This window comes from Tubulanus polymorphus, chromosome 4 (genome assembly GCF_964204645.1).
Source record: "Tubulanus polymorphus chromosome 4, tnTubPoly1.2, whole genome shotgun sequence".
Taxonomy (NCBI): domain Eukaryota; kingdom Metazoa; phylum Nemertea; class Palaeonemertea; order Tubulaniformes; family Tubulanidae; genus Tubulanus; species Tubulanus polymorphus.
The window spans coordinates 4,704,027-4,724,800 of record NC_134028.1 but is presented as its reverse complement, the minus strand read 5'-3'; the positions used below and the strand labels follow the sequence as shown (position 1 = coordinate 4,724,800).

Sequence of the window (20,774 nt, the reverse complement as noted above, 5' to 3'; positions counted from 1 at the left end):
TTTGAACCTCAAAATTCTAGGAGAGGTGTCTAGGCCTTCATTAGTCAGTAACCTGACTGTGGTTTAGTTTCACGATCGGATATTTTCACAAACCACAGTCAGGAATGGGAAGGTCATTTTTGTATGAAATCTTCGTCAGCCAATTTGACTGACGAGTAATTTGCCTGGCATTTCATTGTCTCTTAAGATATCTGTCTCATTTTTGTTGTAATCGACGCACAACAGATTCGTAGTTTGTCTGATACCTATAACACCTCACCTGACGATCTTAATCCATGTGCAAATCGGCCGTAAAGTGAGAGTAAATTTCCGTCCAGTCAACAGCTGCCATTTTGAAAATTACTGGAGGTGCTGGCACCTGTGGACTGAGGCCAGGACAACAGCACAAACTAACAAAGCGAAACGACGAAATTTAAAAAAATTAAAAAATCAACACTTATTCACATTTTTCTTTTACCAGAAACTTATTATTTCATTATTTATTATGGAACACACGAAGACTTGAAATAAAAGTTGGAAAACCATCAAAAATAAAAATTGTCGTTTCGTCTTGGAAGTTTTATATAAATCCTTGTAGGTCCCCTTGTCTTATCATGCCACATGTGCAATACAGAGAAATGGCGGCCAATGGCGAAATTTGTGGAGAAATTAATTAATTTCTCAAAATAATGTTGATTAATCACTCGAAACATACATAAAATTGGATTATTTCGAAAGGTACCTGTGTTAGTTTGTGAATTAAGCCATTAATTGTGGACTGAAGTGAATAGAAAGTATATTTTTGAAGTGTTACTTTTTTCAACCGTGTTTTGGTCCTTGTCATCCCTAACGTTGGTATAAGCCCATCCGATTATAAAAGCTTACCACCAACGATTAGGTAGGCCTAACTAGGCCTTCATGGACATCCCTCCTGGTCCACCACTCTAGAACAAGAAAGTCAGCGGAGATTGATGCGTAGGGTCACAATGATAATTGAATGAAAAGTGAATGAATAGAATCATGCATGGATGGAAGAAATGGAATCGAACGAATGCCGTGCGTCACGGGTCGGTGGTGCTGTTTTGTCATGCGCTTGTTTGTTTGTGCCGGCTTTGTCACTTCAGTTCTTGAATGTTTCTTCACTCAATTCTGTTAATTATGGGAGCATTATTCAGTTCCATACCCTTTTTACACCCGGATTCACCCAGTGACAGCTGAAGTACCAGTATTCAGAAAATAGCACAACGAATCAATGTTGAATCGAATTCTCACTCCGAACAACTGCTGCATGCATCTCATTCACATCACGCGGAGTCCGATGATAAGGGAGGTTCGAACCCGGCTAGCTTGATCATGATTTTTAAGTACAGTACCAGTACCACAAAGGGGCGTCAAGAAAATTGAAATCTCTATTTTTGTTCCAGACATTATATATAAATCATTATTCTACCAACGCAGTAGTTTGCACTTGCCTCATATCTCACGGGACCAATACATTTCACTTTTCATTATTCATGTAAGCTTACTACTTTAGGCGTGACATGTTAATCGTTAATGCATAGAACTATTCCGTTATGCTCTGTTCAACAATAAGTGTCACAAATGAATGCCAACAAAAATTTTCCAGATAACTCAAAAAGTAGCAGTTTTTGGCATTTTTGAATGAAAAATAAGCACAAATCAAGGCATCAACCAACAGTTCCTCCAAAAAGTACAGCACTCAGTAGACAAGCTCAACTTTCCTGAATCTGGTGCAAATAAAAATCAACAGAAAATCGTATTTTGGTGAAATAAATATTTTAATAAACATAGATGCTACACATTACCAGAATGGACAACAACAAGGCCTACTGCCACAATCTAAATACAATTGTTTTTGTTTTTTGTACAAATAAATTTCCAATGACTATTTACTGCATTGTAAAAGCAAGTTCTATACATATTTAGGCCTAGTTTACAAAACTAGTTAATTATTATCATTATTCAAAATACGAAGTAGTCACACATAAAACATGTAACCAACATATACATACTGTATACACACATGAACCTAATCTATGAAATACAAATCTAACAAAATTCATAATAGTTTCATTATCAACTGTCGCCAATGCATTTGTTTGGAAAGATGGCTGCGTTAGGGGCTGACCTGCTGCCTCAGTTCTTATCATAATTACATCTAATTGCTACTTGTTGATAGGGGCCAACAGTTCACAGAGCTGGAAGAGCAAATCCAAGAAAGCCACAAACTTTTACTCAATGTTAATAATGAGTCTACTTGCTATTAGGAGTTATCATTGCATAGCTAAACACATTTATGAAATTCTACATATTTTGGAACAGACAGAGAATGAAACTTCTTAAAACTGAGTCCTGCAATTCAAAGGCAGAGACTGACAACGATTTACAAGAATATCTCGCTATTGAAAAATTCAGACGAAGCTCCAAACCTTTCTTCTTCCTTTTTTTCAGAGAAATAACTTAAGTCTGCAAATATAGATACACAAGCAAGCGCTAATTTATCATTAATTAATTCACAACAAAGACCACGACTTTAGTAGATTAAAATTGGCAGTGATTTTGTTGATAATTGTCTCCCTTTCTATTTACAATTGTTTAATCATTCGATTTCTTTAAAAATTAAGTACACGTCAATCTTATTTACAAATTATCATTTGCCTTTTGTACCTTTATAAATCTACTATATAAATATCGCTCAGTAACATGAAAGGTGAACAAGGCAAATACAATTGAAGATTCATCACTAAAACAGGCACTGAAGGTTTATGTAAGATACATAATAAACCAAACACCTTATAATAATAGGATAAATAATCATTTGTACAGAATTTAATTGTTAAAATCATGGTTTTTTAAACAAATGTTTAAAGAGTTAAACCAAGTTTCGTAATTGCGATGATATCGCTGCATGGCAGCACACAAATAGGATGGAACCCTGCATTTAACAATTCAATCGAAGTGCAAGCCCTGTGTCCTGTTTAACAATCTTTATCAATTTTTATAGTCTATATATTGTTGTCTAGATTTAAAAGATGAAGATTCGAAAAGCTGTTAATTGAAATTTCAAATATTCTATATTTTCTAAATGAAATCAGACCTTGCACATGTTGGTTGTTACTCAATACTTTAGTATATACGTTATACTAACATGAAATAATAATCAATTCACACGCATAAACTTACATGTAATTAATTAATATGCATGAGATCAATTCCCTGATGTTGTTGATTGGTCCATGATTTCTTTATCATAAAATGAGGTAGATATTACAGTATTATTATTAAATATAAATATTATTATATTATTATAATATGTAATGTAATAATTTATTGATGTAAGAATATCAGTAAACGTTGTCTTCTAATTAATCACTATTGACTAGTTAAAATTGATTCGGCCGTTTTTCAACAGTGAAAAACGTTAAAATTCAAACGCAGTCGCACCAATTCAATTCCAATAAACCCCCAGTAAGCACTAATGGCTTCCATATTTCGTGGATGCACTTCTGTCCAAATTGTCATTCGTAAAATATTCTTCCGAAATAGTGGCTTACTACGATTATTCAACTGTATCTATCGTACACAAGTGACAAAAACATGTCACATACAAATATTACGATTAAAAATAAAATATTCGCAAGTCATGAAAAGATTTTTTTACCTGCATCAACAGTGAATATTAAACCGGTGTATAAAATAATGCAGTACCTGATGTTATGAACTACAAGTTGTTTTATGGATGGTTGGTTTAATCTACGATTGAAAGACAGACATTGAATAGGTTTGCATTACGATGGTGTATTATGCTGCCTTTAGTCAGTCTGTAATTGACTGAATAATGTACACTCACAAATCCCCTGATCTTTTCATAAAATGTTGTTATTTTGTAGCTGGATTAAAGATCTCTGAGATAGAATTCACCTTATAAACGTAAAAATATTCGATTAGTCCTTTAAATTAATCACACAACTTCATCATTCAAATTCATTCGTTATCTGCAGTGATTAAAATTGAATTTAAGATCATAACATGATTTTAAGACTAAAACAAAAATATAAAAGGTAGAAAGTTTTAAAATCGATTTGAACATTAAAAAGAGATTATTGAGGGTAATTTGTGCGACAAATAACTCGAATGAATGAATGAACAAAATATAATAGACTTGTGCGCGGAGAGTGTATGTCAACAAATAACCTGAAATATTGAAGTATGAAAGTAAAAAAAACTGCGCTGACTTGTACATAATTAATGATATGTACAAATTAAAATCACATCAAATTGCAGAATGAAAACAACGTGATTCATGCAAAAATAATAATTTATCAATTGATATCGTCAATGCCAGTCCTGACTAAGAATAATAAAAAAAAGAACTATTCCATTTTCAAGCACAAATAAGAGGACATTTTCTAAAATACTAGTATAACTGATTTATACACAACAAAAATACAAGAGAAGAAAGAAGAGAAAGGAGAGAGGAATGAGAAGGGGTAAGATAGATAGAGAGTTCAGATCTACAGAATTGTATTCATCAAATAGTTTCATGAAACTATTATATAGTTATTGTATCTCGACGTCAAAACTCATTTAAAATTCGTGCATTATTTACATATCATCTTAAGAGTTCCCAATAAGGAACGAGTTAAAATTCTCGGTATATAATAAACTCATTATAATAATAATAATAATAATAATAATAATAATATTAATTATGTATACATTATAACAGGTCAATTATCTTCTACACACAGATATTGCAAATTGAATTATATGAAAATATGATTCGTTTTAGAACCACATTTGGTACGGACCGGTCATTATACATTTCGGTTTTTTCCAGCGCGTTATGACGCTCTCGGTAGTTTGTGCAGTGCCGTAGTTTACCGGTGCCTCCCACAGGTATTTATATTCTGGCGGTTCGAACGGCTGAACGTCCGCCATTTCTTCGTCCGTTTTCATCTGCTGTTGCATCTTTGCCTTTAACTCCGTCTGTTCGGCGAGCTCTGCAGCCCGAGCAGCCGCTTCCTGCTCTTTACGTTTATTCTCCATTTTCTCCTGCCACAGCGCGTAACCGTGGTGAGGAGCGTTCAACGTTTTGTGTTGATAGAAAACTAAACTGATTCGCGTCGGGAAATAACGGTTCGGTTTTTTCATCGAAGTGGTCGCGTGAAGTTCGCGTTTCGCGACTTCGAATAAAACGGCGCCGTGTGACAACGCAATCGCAACGCCACCTATATCAGCTCGTCGGAAACTGTCCTCGTTATCTGAATAATATTCTCGATCTTCCGGAACTATCGGTGGGGGCGGGTTATTTTGTTCTTGTTTTATATGATTTATTGCTGCTGCCTCTTTATTCATGTTGAACATTACGTTTTGCTGCCTCTGCTGCTGCTGCTGCTGCTGCTGCTGATGAAACATCGACCCGCTGTTGAATTCTGGTTTCACATTCACATTATTTCGGAACCCCATTTGCGACGGGAATCTCATTTTAGAATCGGTCTCGGTGAACGCGTATGGATCGAATACTTCAGTTTTTACAGTCGCGCCTGAAGCGGGGTTGGGTTCTGTTTTACAGTTTTTCGCGAGTGTAGATGCCATTTTCTCGGTATTGTCCACCGCTGCCGCGTGGTGTTTAGCGTTGTATAAACTGGTTTGCGAACGAGGACTCGTCGGGGGACATGAACGATTCGGCGGACTTAACATATCGGTATCGAACGGATTCATTAAAACAACCGTGTCATTCTTCATCGGCGGGAATCGCGTGATTGCTTTACTGAGATTGAGAGCGTTATTCTGCTGCTCGTTCACAATCTGGCCTTGAACCTGACTAGCACGGACGGGTTTTTGACTCGTCAAATCCAGCGGCGACAAACCGGACACCGATGGCGCGGAATGAGGGAAATTTTGACTCGATTTACTCAAATCGAAAGCACCGTCATTAGAAGAATTCGTGAAGTTCATTAGATTTTCTAAAGGAGAAGCGGTGATGCCGCTGTGGGCACCTAGCCCGCCACGAGGTTGAGACCAGCTTGTTTTATTCGCGTGATCATAATTGCCAACAGCACTCTCTGCCGGTTTGTTGTGGGCTTCAAGTTTTTTACTGACGAAATCGGCGCACAACTCTTGAAAGTTCGTGAGCGGGTTCATAGCGAAGATTCCCGGTAGTTTTTTGTGCGCTTCTTGCGGCGGTTGATGATTGAGTTTAGACGACGATTCACAAGGATGTGAATGAGCAGATGGAATAGAAGCAGCCGTTGTCGTTGCGACAGTTGAATCAACAAATTTCTCAACAGACGGAAGAGATTTTAAACAGTCTTCGAATGAACTGAGAGGCTGTTCACTCATAGGTTGTCTGTTAAACATATTGAACGGTGGCAGCACAGCGGGTGATGAACTCCAACTCTTCACAGGTGGCGCTAACGCGGGTGAAGTGAAGGGTCTCTGATCAATATTCGATATATCTCGAGGTAACGGTGAATTATTATCTAATCTCGGATAATTATAAGCCAACTGTTGAATAGAGGACATCGTTGAAATCGCTGCCACCCGAGGTTGTTCAACGACGTTTTTATTGCTATTATTATTGCCAGTATTGTCAATATCGTTCGCTTTCGTTGTCTTTATTGTTTCTAATGAAGATGTTTCGCAACGACTGATATTCATAGGAGAAAATATCGACGATTGAAGAACAGTAGGTGAGTTGGAAGAAACAGGCTGGCTTATAGAACTCATTGGCCGGACTGTAGTAGGCACAGGCTCATTTACCGAAGTCATGGGAAGGACTGTTGAACTAGCAGACTGGTCTGTAGAACCCACAGCCTGGTTTGTAGAACCCACGGCTTGATTTGTAGAACTTGCAGCCTGGTCTGAAGAACCCACAGCTTGGTTTGTAGAACCCACCGCCTGGTTTGTAGGACCCGCAGCCCGGTCTGTAGAACCCGCAGCCTGGTCTGTTGAACCCACAGCCTGGTCTTTTGAACCCATAGCCTGGTTCGTAGAACCCGCAGCTTGATTTGTAGAACACGCAGCCTCGTCCGTTGAACCCACAGCCTGGTTTGTAGAACCCATAGTCTGGTCTGTTGAACCCGCAGCCTGGTTTGTAGCACCCAAAGCCTGGTCTGTAGAAACCACAGCTTGGTCTGTAGAACTCACAGCTTCTTCGGTAGAACTAACAGTCTCGTTTGTAGCACTTTTTGGTTGGTCAGTAGTGGGACTTTTTGAAGGTTGTTTTATTGAATATTCACTGCTATATGCAGGATATGATGAGTTGTTTTGAGTATTCACATTTGTATTTGTGTTTGACTCCTTCGATTCAGTAACACTCATCCCTACTGAAGATGTGCTGTACATTTGTGGTGAAGTATTCTGCTGCCAGTTTGTAGGTGTTAATGGTTTACTTGTTTCTACTGATGTAGGTAAAGTGTAAGGGGTATTTCCAGGCAAAGGTGAACTTATCCCATTAATCTGTACAATCGAATCTCTCTTCGATATCTCAGCAGACGGATCTCTCTTGAATGTCTCTGTAGAAGGATCTCTCATCGATATCTCGGCAGACGGATCTCTCATCGATATCTCAGGAGACGGATCTCTCTTCAATGTCTCTGTAGAAGGATCTCTCATCGATATCTCGGCAGACGGATCTCTCCTCAATGTCTCAGTAGACGGATCTCTCATCGATATCTCAGCAGACGGATCTCTCATCGATATCTCAGCAGACGGATCTCTCCTCAATGTCTCTGTAGACGGATCTCTCATCGATATCTCGGCAGACGGATCTCTCATCGATATCTCAGCAGACGGATCTCTCATCAATATCTCAGTAGACGGATCTCTCCTCAGTGTCTCTGTAGACGGATCTCTCATCGATATCTCTGATGATGGTTGTAATCTCTGCCAGTGTAATGCTGCCGTTGTCTTATTACTAGTATCAGTATGTGGTGGTGTGAATGAATGTCGATACGCAGCTGGTGCATCAGGTGCAGTAGTAGAACGACAACGGGTAAATGCAGGCGGCATTTCAGAAACATCCAGAGCTGGTTGATAAGCGACGGACATCACAGGCTGTGTATCACTAGTTGAGCTGATCGTCGACGCACCATCCATCATCAGCCGCTGATTGGATTGTAACGGCTGAAGAGAATTGGATTGCAGCAGTTGATTTGAATTGGCTGGTAGCTGTTGACTAGCCAGTAGCTGCTGACTTGCTGGTTGTGATGCAATCAGATGTGAATTGAGCTGTTGAATAGATTCGTTGTAGTGGTATTGTTGTTGAGACGACGTCATTGATGAATTCAGCTGTTGCTGGTTGAATACTGCGTGTTGATGATTATGACTAGATGAAGGTTGTTGAGGACCCGGTGAAGGTCGCTGAAGACCCGGTGAAGGTCGCTGATTCGGACCTACGGACGGAAGCACATAATCTACGTCACAAACCTCGTCAAATATTTTACTCAGGCGGACGTTAAATGCTGTTATTTCTGCCGGACTGAAATCACTGAGCGGTTTACGACCTCTCCGCTTCGGCTTCAATTCAGGAGATACATTAAATTTGTACGGATCTGTACCAGCACCAGCAGCTACATTGGGATCTGTACCAGCACGAGCAGCTACATTGGGATCTGTATCAGCACGAGTAGCTACATTGGGATCTGTACCAGCACAAGCAGCTACATTGGGATCTGTATCAGCACGAGCAGCTACATTCGGATCCGTACCAGCACACTCAGATGCCGCTGCATTTGATGGTTTATCCATGGAGTCTATAGGAAACTGATCCGTTGTTAATTTAGCGACAACTTCAGCTCCTTGTTGCTGCTGATCTTGTAGCGATAATACGACTCCTGGAAGACTCCCAGAATCGAGACCACCAGGGACCGGTGGTTTATCTCCGAGCGGGGTAATGTTAGGAATGTTTGATTGTATTCGATTTTCGTTCGTTAATTGTCCACCATAACCATGAACGGCAATTTCGTTATTTTTCGATATTTGATTATTGGACGTTGAATTCCACAGTTCAGCAGCGGACTCATTCATACCTCTGAGAGTCAGTGCATTTGAATCATTCATACCCCTGACAGTTAGTGCAGTTGCCTCCGGTAGCTCCGGTTTATTAGATGGTGGAGTTGTCTGTATTTTAGGAGTGCTCATAACCGGTGTCTGATTAGAGTTTATATTATACGGAGTATGAGGTACGATCGCGCCATGCTGCTGTAGTGGGGTGTCAGGTGTTTGAGGCATCGCTCCACGGAATTGAGTCTGCGGATGATTGAACCGGTGATTCATCATACCCGCCACGGCTGGAGTCGCGGAGAAAGGAGTTTTTAATCTCGGTTTCGGGGGCGCATTCGGATCTTTCGGTTTTCGGCCGCGTTTTTTCTTCGGAGGCCCCTCGGTCGGTTTAGGCGCCGAGTTTAGAATATCAAAACCGGTTTGATACGGAGACGTGAAATTACCCATCGGGAAAAACGGATTCATCATTCGAGTCGTGTGGTTCACGCCGAACGCCGGGTGTATCGGTTTTTGCGCGGGTGCGGCTTGCGGTACAGGTGCAAAATGCGCTAATCCACCCATCATCATACCGAATGGATTCGGAGTCATTTGATTCATTCCTTTCCACTGCATCATTGACCAGTCGATATCCGACTGAGATTCAGTCGGACGTTCTCCTTTCTCTTGGAATAAATCACGTTTTGCCGCGCAGTTTTCTGATCGCGATTCGTCGTCACATTTCGAAGGAGTCCCCGCCGCTGGACTCTTCTTATTCGCGGATCCCGGACTTTCTTTATCTTTTTTCTGCGTGTTTTTACGTTTTTTCGGTGTTTTTCGAACTCCTCGGACGCGCGTCACCGTGCGGTAGGATTTTAACACTTCGAGAGAGCCGTTTCGGATTTTTTCATTGACCCCGTCCGGGTTGCCGTGTTCACCTGTCGGGTCTAACACATATAATGGTAGGACGTGTAGTTGTTCGTCCTCTGCTTTACCGAATCCACGATGTTTCGTTAACGTAACGACCTAAAATACAATATAAATAACACTAAATCAGTCACCGTTAACAATTTAGTATCAATACACAACCGCACAATACAGTTTACATCTTAATGTATAACACTAAAGGAATTTGATGAAGCTAGTAGTAAAATTCCAGAATTGACCATCAGTTTTTAACGAGTATAGTATCAAGATAGAGCTTCAATTTGATGAAAAAGTTGAACTCAAATTTTTGCCTTAACGGCATTCAGTTCCTCAGCTGTTGTTAAGTTTAACTAGAGTTGAAGTGAAAAACATTAGTTTTTGGCATTAATCGAAACCCTGAGAAAATGGAAACCAAAAACAATTTAAATCTTTAAGGGGTTTTATCATCCAATGTGTTTCAAGAGTGAAAGGTTAACTGTCGAACTAGGTTGAGTTGGTTGAATGTGTGTCTTTCGATATTATACGGGGAAAACTTACGACTGTGCTTCCATTGTTCATATTATGAATATCGCGATGAGAATGAGCGCAGAAATCCATACACGCTGTAACTCCAGAAAATGGACGTCCCGGTTTATACCCCAGCCGACAGTCATCAGCCTGACCTTCAAAACATACCTGAAATAACAGATGAATAATGATGAAAATACATGAAAACAACTTCTACATTCAACTGGGGCTCCGTTAAAGAATTATACATACTTGATTATTATAAGCGTCGGGAGCTATTTTCTTGTATAAAGGCCCGACATCAGTGGCAAGAGCCTGTAGTTTGTGTTCGACATCTAATTCCTGCGAAATAAATTCGGAAACCTGAGAATATTTTCATGCATCGAAGTCATTAGAATTCATTCAAATGTGAAATTGACGAATACTTACGAAAGTCGTGTCTTTCAATTTGAATTTGTTCGCTTGTTTACTCTTAGCGAATTTACACCCGTTGAAAAACATGCTCCACGAACAGCCGAACGAGAAACTAGCACCGGAAGTACTTCCCTCAAAACCTTGACATGCGCACGTTTTCCTATTTCGACATAAACAACAGATATTCATATACAGAATTGACTATCTACCATTTCTTTTGGGCAGTAGTTTTCACTATAAATGAGATATAACTTGACATCAAAAATAGTTGTTCAATTGAAAATGAATCTTATTTTAGGCATACTTTTATATCTAAAAGAGAAGTGATTACTTTAAAGTGTAGTAAGTGGTAGTCAGAATTACATCTATCGTTACTTAATAATTACAAGGCAATTTCACGCAATCTAAGCCGGGCTTTCAATTCGAGTAAAATCTCTTTGAGTAATATTTCAATCATCTTGTTTGTTTTTCATTGGTTATTTTCAGAAGAGCACTCATCGTATAAATCCCTATAAATAATAGATAGAAACTTACTGTTCATTAGCGCCGCATCTTCTCTCAGTTTCATTACCGTAAACAGGTAAAACACGAGTTAGAAATGAATATAAATCATCGGCTTGTTGACTGGGGACTCCTTCCCACGCAACGATCGATACGATTATTACTGCCGTCTCACAGAAATGACCGGAACGATGACGAACGACGACCAGCACTTTCTCCTCCGGTCCGGACCGACGAATTATCTACAATTACAACCATTGATGAAACATGTTGTAAGCATTATATAGAATATCCAGCAATAAGAATGAAAAAGTCTGAGAAGTGTCCTTGAGCTAACGCTATTATTCTAAATAACTACTAGTTGGAAACTTATCAGACATTATTCAGTTTAGTGATTTTCGTATGATCTTAAGTTAAATCTTAATTCCCGCATGGTTCAAGTTCGACTCTTAAAAAGTTAATCCATCAAAAAATGAACAGATTTTAGCTAAGTCAATCCTAACTGATCTGAGGAACTGGATGAATATTGATAAGTTGTTGTACATACCCATTTAGCTACAGGACATCCCTGAGTACTCTTGCCTTCTTTTCCGGTATATATCACCTTTTCAATTCTGATAGCGTTGCCCGCTTCTTGAAACCTATAAATGTACGTAATTTCAATGATAAATTCATTAATTTTAGAGATATTTGATGAGCCAGACACAGTCTGCGCCCGGTGTGGTCTGAGCCAGACACAGTCTGCGCCTGGTGTGGTCTGAGCCAGACTCGTCTGTGCCGGGTGTGGTCTGAGCCAGACTCAGTCTGACCCGGTGTGGTCTGAGCCAGACTCAGTCTGACCCCAGTGTGGTCTGACCCAGACTCAGTCTGAGCCCGGTATGGTCTGAGCCCAGTGTGGTCTCAACCAGACTCAGTTGAGAAGAGTTGTTTTTACCTGTTTTCCATTATTTTACGGATTGTTGGTATATCCCGAGCGGCACCGAGGTGTGTATAGTAAGGTCCTTCATCTTTCTCATTATGTACGTCTGTAAATAAAATGATTTTCACTTTAATCTAAAACATCCTTTACGTCAGACCATATTCGCTAGATTGCGTGCGTATCAAATTTAACTAGTAGCTCATTTGCAATAAACTTTCATCTTGATTCTTAGTCCCCCACATATCAGAAATTAGGAAAGCGACCGAAGATTCCTTATTGATTTCCATCGTTTGATAAAAACCTAATGACATATACACTCATTCAAGCGTTGAATTGACTAACAATAAATAAATTGATTTGTTTTGTATCTTGAAACGTGAATAAATATGAAGTCCAACACACACGACAAGGAGAAGACGTGTTTCACGTTTCATACGTGGTCCTCTACGAAACATCCACAGTCGAAAAACCGATCAACATCACATGACACGACACATAATTGCTGTGAATAATTTATTTATTTGTAGCAATGCAATTCCACTGTTTTCTGCCTGTTTTTGTTATGTCGTGTGCTTTGAACAATTCATCGCTTGCGAGTGAAACTCTCATTCGAAACATTTCATGAAAAACGTGTTTCCCGCATTGATGAAACTAACGTTTTGCCGCGTGCGCTCGATGGGTTTAACCATTAAACACGCGAATCACGAATAAATGTAGTTGTAAACGAGATGTATGAGGAGCACAGCGCGTAGTTATCAAACAAGACAGAGCCGCCCCCTTACACCCGACGCCCTCCCACACACACACACACACCGCAGCAAAGGTCACAATTGTTTATTTTGATGGAAGCTTCCGTATTACGCCGATAGATGTCTCTACTCGTCGAAGGAGTCTGTTTATAAACACACGCGTGTAACGTTACCTTGAACTTGTCCGTCAAGTTGAACTCGATCGATACGTGTAAACATTAAACGCTTAGTAAATAACAATAATCACGATCACACTGTTCAACTGTTTTTAATCAACTGAGCATCGAGATTAATTTTACTTTTAATATTCATATTTATAAGGCTGGGGTCGACGCGTGGATTAGAAATATGGTTTTACCCATACAAATGAAACAATGCACCGCATGCGGCTCCTTCCGTCTAAGATCTCAATTAACAATTTTAGAATACACAATCGGAGAACAACTTAGAGCATATTCTCTGAAATAAATTCCTTTTTATTTCGTATTTTCGCTCGCATCGACGCAAGATCATTCAGAAATGAATTTCAGCAAAGATAATCGTAAACGCAGAGAGCAAATTTTTTCCTTATCACAAACTAAGAAATTTATCTTTGAAGGAAAGTGAGGGGTCAGAGTAGCGTAGCTGTAGGGTTCAGGGTAGGGGTTAGGATCACAGATAGAGGTTTGGGGGCTCTTGACCATTAATTACACACCTAATTAAGGCAGAGACACCCCACCGTTGCACGGGCAGCGGGAGAGCTCGTAACTAATCATAATCATGTGTGTGATTAGAGAATTAGTGAAGTACTAGCGGATGAGCGAAAATCTGTCAACCACCGAGACCGGGACTCGAACCACTTATCTCTCGCTTGCCGGGCAATTGGGGTCAATGTAGCGCTATGGGTTAGGATAGTGCTAGGGGTTAAGGGTTAACGTAGTAGAACGGCGATATAACGGCGTACAAGTGGTACGCGTAATAGAGTAGCATTGCCAGATGTAACAATAACATTGACCCGAACCCGGTGAGTGAAATGTTTCCTAGCAATCAGTCTCTAGTAGACAATGAGTCAGGTGATCGCCCGCGCGCTCTTTCTAAACTCTGTTCCTAGAAACGTTACAATGATTAACGCCACATATCTACCGTACGCGTATGACCTTCACCTTTACATATAAAACGATAGCGATTGCGTTTTGACATAACGCGATCATTTATCGTATCCGTAACAACCATTATTGCCGATAACAAAATGGCGTAATTCAAAATAAGACGAAAATTCGAAATTGATTTGAGCATAAAATATTTCATGATAATAGGTTTAAAACCCACTTTAAACAAAGATTAAAAGCGAATCTTAATGATCAAAATCAAAAGAGACAAAGTTTCGAACTCTCACTAGAGACCATCGTCAGGTTTGAGGTGATGATCTCTTTGATGTTCGAATTTTCATGTATTTTGGTTTTAAACTCGTTTTATATCAGAAGTGGGTTTTAAACTTATAATCTACTCTCCACGTCAGAGTGTACCGGGGCTATTCTACTATTTCATGATATTCAGCATTATGTCATATGGATATCTATACCGCTGAAGTCATCCTAGTTGCGCTGATCATCATGTTGATGACTTATTTCAATGATGACACACACTTGAATTGGAAATACAAATTGGGACTCATAATTAAAGATGACTTCAGTAATGTGATGACTTAACCAAATGACGACTTTACATTAGTTTTACCGTGTATTAAAATGTGTATATATAAAATTGATACTTACAGTTTTGTCCCAAACAGGTACATCCTGGAGCCTCAATTTTCACATTGTTTTTCAGGCGTTCCCTCAGGCGTTCCCTCATCTCTAAGTTAGGCTGAGTTTCTGCTGTTTGTTGCGAAAGATCCTCAGTTTTTATCGGTGCCGAATTCGCCGCGTAATTTACACCGAAATTCATATCTCGTGGTTCTGTTTTAATAGGTAGACAATTTACTGAACTGGGCTGGTTCTGTGGCGGATTTGAAGTGAGCTGATTCTGTGGCTGAATAGCACTGGGCAGGTTCAGCGGCTGGCTAGCACTGGGCAGGTTCAGTGGCTGGCTAGCACTGGGCTGGTTCTGTAACTGATAAGAACCAGGCCGTATCTGGTTCTGTGACAGGTAAGAACCGGGCTGGTTCTGGTTGTATCCGGAGAAGTTAATTGTAGATTGTGGTACCGGCGAGCAATCCATTTTCTCCGGATGACACTGGATTACACCAGAAACTTTATTACCATTCAGACCACTAGATCCAACGGATGATGAAACAGATGATGAAACGGATGATGATGGAATGAAACTCTGATGATGATGATGATTATCAGTTCCAGAATTAGCCGATTGATGCACAGCTGTACCGACTGCAGTACTAGTAACTGTGCTAGTAGCTGCTGCTGCTGCTGAAGTCGTCGAATTCACATCTTTTTGATCGGTTTTTTGTTGGTGATTTTTGAAACTGTTGTCGTTATTCTGATGAGCGTTGATTAAAAGAGAGTTTCGCAGTAAACTATCGATAGGAGGTTTACTAATATCAGCTACAGTTTGTTTATTCTCAGATTGTTGCGCGACTGAAGTCTCAGTATTGAAACTCTGGTGAAACGTAGGCAGTGAAGCATTCGACTGAAAGTTACTATCAGCGCGTAGCGGGTAACCAGTACCGGCCGACTGTCCCACTGAGTGTCCAGACGAGTGTCCCACTGAGTGACCATTATCTGATGGTTTAGCGTCGGGCGCGGTATTCGATGTTTTAGGATACGGTATCTGATTAGTCAGCGTCGCTGCGTTGTTTTTGGTATCGGTATTCTCGGCGCATCGTTTCGCTACGCTCTGTTCCGAGTTCGGTAGATTATGTTCAGCTGTATTACTATCGTATTGTTTATTGAATACGACGTTCAGTTTATTGTCGTCCAGCGCGGAGCTCGTTGCGTTCGAACTACTGAACGACGTCAATGAGAAATCGTTCAGATTCGATCGGTTATTCGGATCGAGCGGACTCGGCGAATTTCCGAACTCGTTATCGTTGGTTTTCTGTAGAACCATGTCTAGAATCTGTTGAAGTTCCTGATCGTTAGAACCGGTTGCGCTAGTCGTCGTCGTCGTCGTCAGCGGTTTCGAAACCGACGAATTGTTGTTCGTCGCTAAATCGCGGTTTTCTCCGGTCGGAAGAAACGATGGATTCAGCTGCGGTTGCCACGGCGAATGATTCGAATTTATCGACGGGCTGTGTTGCTGCGGTTGTTGATGATGCAGTTGTTGATGATATCCACCAGCTGGCACTATGCCATGAAACGGTTGTTGTTGTTGTTGACCGATCGGGGGTGACATCATGTTCGGGTGGTGTTGAGGATGTTGCGAATGTTGAGGAGGATAGAATGAACTGTGTAAAGGAGGCTGATGATGATAAGAACCGTTTCCAGGTGATGGGTACTGATGATGATGAGTGAATCCTGCCGCTGGTGGTAAATGTTGATGATGTTGTGGCATGTGATGATTCATGGTGTTGTAATTATTAGAATATCCCATGTCGTGTCTCATACCTCCAGCTCCTCCGGCTCGTCCTGCTCCTCCAGCTGCGAACATCAATCCGGCATTTTGAAACCCGTCCGTCTTATCGATAGTTTGTTTTTTCTTGCGCCTTTTATTTTTCGGAGGTGATTGCCGATCATTCACCGGCGGTCGGACCGGCGGTAAATCGAGCGGACCGATCGGACCGACTCCATCGATCGTTGGCATTTTACCTCCGCCCTTCGCTACCATGTCGATGATCTCCTGAATTCTCGCTAATTCATCAGGATTCGTCGATTTGTTCTTCGCGATGCGGCGTTTAGGAGAATCTTCATCGTCCGGTCTCGGTTTCTTCGCGCCCATCATACGACTGTTCGCAGCTGCTGCTGCTGCTGCTGCTACACCTGCAGGTGCTGTTTTCTGTTTATTATTTCCACCTGATATATCCGTTAGATGACTGGTGAAATTATACGGAGATGTATCCATATTGTGGTCGAACCTAGGAGCGCCCCCTGGCTGCTGCTGCTGCTGATGTGAGGAAGTCGACGGATGATGAGGATCTCGCATCATTTGTTGTTGATACATTGGATATTGCTGTATATGATCTGTCTGCATGGTACCCGTGCTGCCCCCGGTGGAGGCTAGATTAACCGGTGTAAATGCACCGAATGATGAATGATTAGAGGTAGGAAGCTGCTGCTGCTGCTGCTGCTGTGATGGAGGATACTGATTCCACACGCTGGTATGACCAGTAAAACCTGACGTCACGTCCGAATTCTGTAAATCGTCCAGATTTGTCATCGAGAAACTGGAAGAGAAGCTAGGTAATCCGGAGACAGCTGCGTTCGAATTATCGTTCGTCATCGCCACGGGCCCCGCCCCGGACGTCGACCCGGACGTTGTAAACCGATCCTTCGGTGAAAACTGTTGAGAGAACGAAGGTAAAACGGACCCGGATGTCGCCAGGCGATCCCACAGCATCGAGCCAGAGTTTAAACCATTGTGATGATGATAATCGGTGTAATCAATCGCAGGTTGTTTTAACGGTATTTGATGAGTCCATTGATTCGAAGGTTGAGGAGGTGGTAGGGGCGTCTGCCAGTGAGGATCGGGAGGGTTATTAGAGTTCTGTAATCCGATTAAACCGTTAAACGATGACCAGTGATTCAGTTCTTCCCCGTTCTGATAAACTCCATGCATCTGAAAATATACAAAAACCATTGATTACAATACGACAAAAACAGTTTCTACACGATGACTGCCTGGGGCCAGAAGCACAGTCACGGCTTGGACTTAAGACCAGTCTAAGATCAACTTAGTTCTATAGCCAATCTAACAACTTAAGACTAGTCTTAAAATTTAAGACCACATTTGGACTTAAGCCACAACTGTGCAACTGGCCACTGGTGATCACAGGGCAAAAAATGCAATAAAACTTGTTGTGTTTAATCGTTTTACTAATGAAGTCATCTCTATTTTATAGTAGTTACCAATTTGTATTTTGAATTCAATTTACTAATTGTAAGTCATTATATGGATAAGTCATCGATAGAATGATCATATCACAACTATGACGACTTAAACAGCGAGTTCAACCGCGCTTGAAAAAGAAATCGAAATGCTTTCGATGAAGCTCACCTAGCGCAGCCCTGCACGACGCGACCCTGAGACAACCTATTGCTATACTACATGATCGACCCTTTATTCATAAGATTGAGTGAGTGGCCTACATGACATAAAACATGTAGCACTGACTGAGCAGTGACTACTCACCAGTCAGCTTCACACTGCTTACGTGCTACTCTTTTATGACAGTCAGACTCCCGTACGAAATGACCCCGAAATTCCATCGTATAGCCTACTTAATAATCAGCCTACTTAACAATCAGCGAAGACTAATATACATCAAAATTATAGGAATAAGAAATTCTGAGTAGATAAAGATAATATTAACTTCAAGAAACCGAACACTGAATTTTGTATTCAGTTCAGACAAAGGATCGAAGTTTGTAAAGAATAAAACCCTTAAAAAAAACCTGATAAATTTGTTGAAAGTCACAAATCTACAGACGGACAATCAGTGACGTCATTAGAAACTATCAAATAATCAATACGCAAACTAGAAATGCGTTCAAAAATAGAAATGAGTAAAATCTCGTAGTAAACTCTACTGAAACGTAGTTATCATGAATGAACTCGCGGTACAGCGACGTGGCGCGCAAAAAACACCGCTCTACGCGATGTAGAGACGAGCGGTGAGCAACGCGCGAGCGGTACTGGAATCCGACGCGCGCCTCTGATACGCCGGTTACCGCACATGCTCAGTAATCACTCACCGGATCATTCGTTAAACCACGATTAAACGCAATCCTATTGGACGACGTTTCGAACCCGTTCCCGAACCGTCGCGAATCCGCGTAAATTTAAACATATCCTCGATGATAGAACACAAGGGACTGCAGTTAGTAGTGATGCTGACAGCAGCAGAGTGAGAGGACGACTACAGCAGTAGCAGCAGCAGCAGCAGCATCGGTATTATTGATCAGACCTGAGGAGCCGATTATTCATTCAATACTCTACGCATGCATGTACACAGTCAGCCCGTGTTTATATACCATCAATGAGCAGTTCATTGATTCTTAACACACTGCGCATATCACTACAGATCCAACGCGTGCATAAAACATATAATCAGGACGGATTCTAAAATTAATTCAAATAACTTTCCCTCGTCCGGCCCAGACCCTAAACCAGGCGCCGTTTATCCATACACACGACAAAATCCATTACAGAGAAGCTTTTGTCATCGTTGTGATAGTGATTCATCTTTAACATGCAACAACACACCGTATCAGTACAGGTGCCTTCACAGAGTCACAGCGCAATATCATACGTACATCTCCCTACAACCACGGCACATCCACCTTTACTTACATTGAGAGATGAGTGATTTTAGTGAATTTCAGAAGCTTTCATCAATTAGTCATTTCATCAAGTAGTCGTTTCGAAAGTAGTCAGTTCGTCAAGTAGTCATTTTTCGAAAGTAGTCATGAAGCAGGAGAGACAGTAGTACAGGTGAACACTCAACACTGCACGGTGCACTATTAAATAATTATACACTTCTTAAAATTCTATCTACATTTTCTCGGGGTCAGCGCAACTCGCGACAATAGCCTATCTTGACCTAATCACAAAGCAAAACAGCGGGCACTAACGATCACAAAGCAAAGAGACTCAGTCAATTTCCAGTCGGATTTATTATAGGGAGCCGTGACCTGAATCCACCGAGGCAGAAATAATAAACGGTGATCATCTTTATTCATCATTTTTATGAAATATGAACTGTATAGGACTAGGTTTAGGTGTCCATCCGGAACCAGTCATACTACCACACATTAAACTAATTACACCCAACACCTTACACCTGACACAAACAATGCAACAAAACAATCACTTACAAACACTTCTATTCAATGTCAATAGTGTAAGTATTAGGAAAGTTTTGATTTAATCAGGATCCTCAATTACCCCTAATAACAACACCTAACCTAACCCTAGAAAATATTCTCACTAAAACAATGTTATCCTATGAGCAGAGATGATGTTATCTAACTGAGAAGACCCAGCAAATACACTATATGCAACATAATCCTTTTTATCATTTCAACTTAATATAACTAACTCCTCAAATGGTTCCTACATTGAACTTATGAACCCGAATTCACAATAAAGACCACTATTCTCTGTTCTCTCTTCTTTACTATGGTTTTTGTTCCACGAGTAAAAATGAGGTGTAAACTATGAATGCAGTGTCTAACAACGAGGGTCCGGTCGAAGTTATCACAGCTACTGTACAGGCGCATTGGGAGCAACTTTTGATTGCTGCGGCCAAATGCCGACTTAGGACAGGTTCTAAATATTGCCGCGGCGAATTGATTTAATTTCTCCAAAAACGTGGTATTCACAGAAAAAAAAAAACGTCATTCAGTAAATCATTGCTGCTGCTTTCGCCGCTGCAGTCGCTGCACATCCAATGCCACTGCTGTAGAATCAATGACACGCTGAACACTGTCAACCGAGCTGAACACTGTCAACCGGGCTGAACACTGTCAACTGGGCTGAACGCTGTCAACTGGGCTGAACGCTGTCAACTGGGCTGAACGCTGTCAACTGGGCTGAACGCTATCAACCGGGCTGAACGCTGTTAACCGGGCTGAACGCTATCAACCGGGCTGAACACTGTCAACCAGGCTGAACACTGT

The 20,774-nt window shown here is 40.9% G+C and overlaps 1 protein-coding gene across 1 annotated transcript; it reads right to left on the bottom strand.

Moving 5' to 3' along the window:
- Positions 1-4,750: 4,750 nt before the first annotated feature.
- On the bottom strand, positions 4,751-15,076 carry LOC141903420 (uncharacterized). The gene is made up of 8 exons (XM_074791535.1): positions 14,757-15,076; positions 12,269-12,359; positions 11,882-11,975; positions 11,368-11,576; positions 10,849-10,993; positions 10,672-10,761; positions 10,450-10,587; positions 4,751-10,011 (listed from the first exon to the last, which is right to left on the bottom strand). The coding sequence occupies exons 1-8, from the start codon at positions 14,926-14,928 to the stop codon at positions 4,789-4,791; spliced, it is 6,162 nt and encodes a 2,053-aa protein (XP_074647636.1). The 5' UTR covers positions 14,929-15,076; the 3' UTR covers positions 4,751-4,788.
- Positions 15,077-20,774: the final 5,698 nt, after the last annotated feature.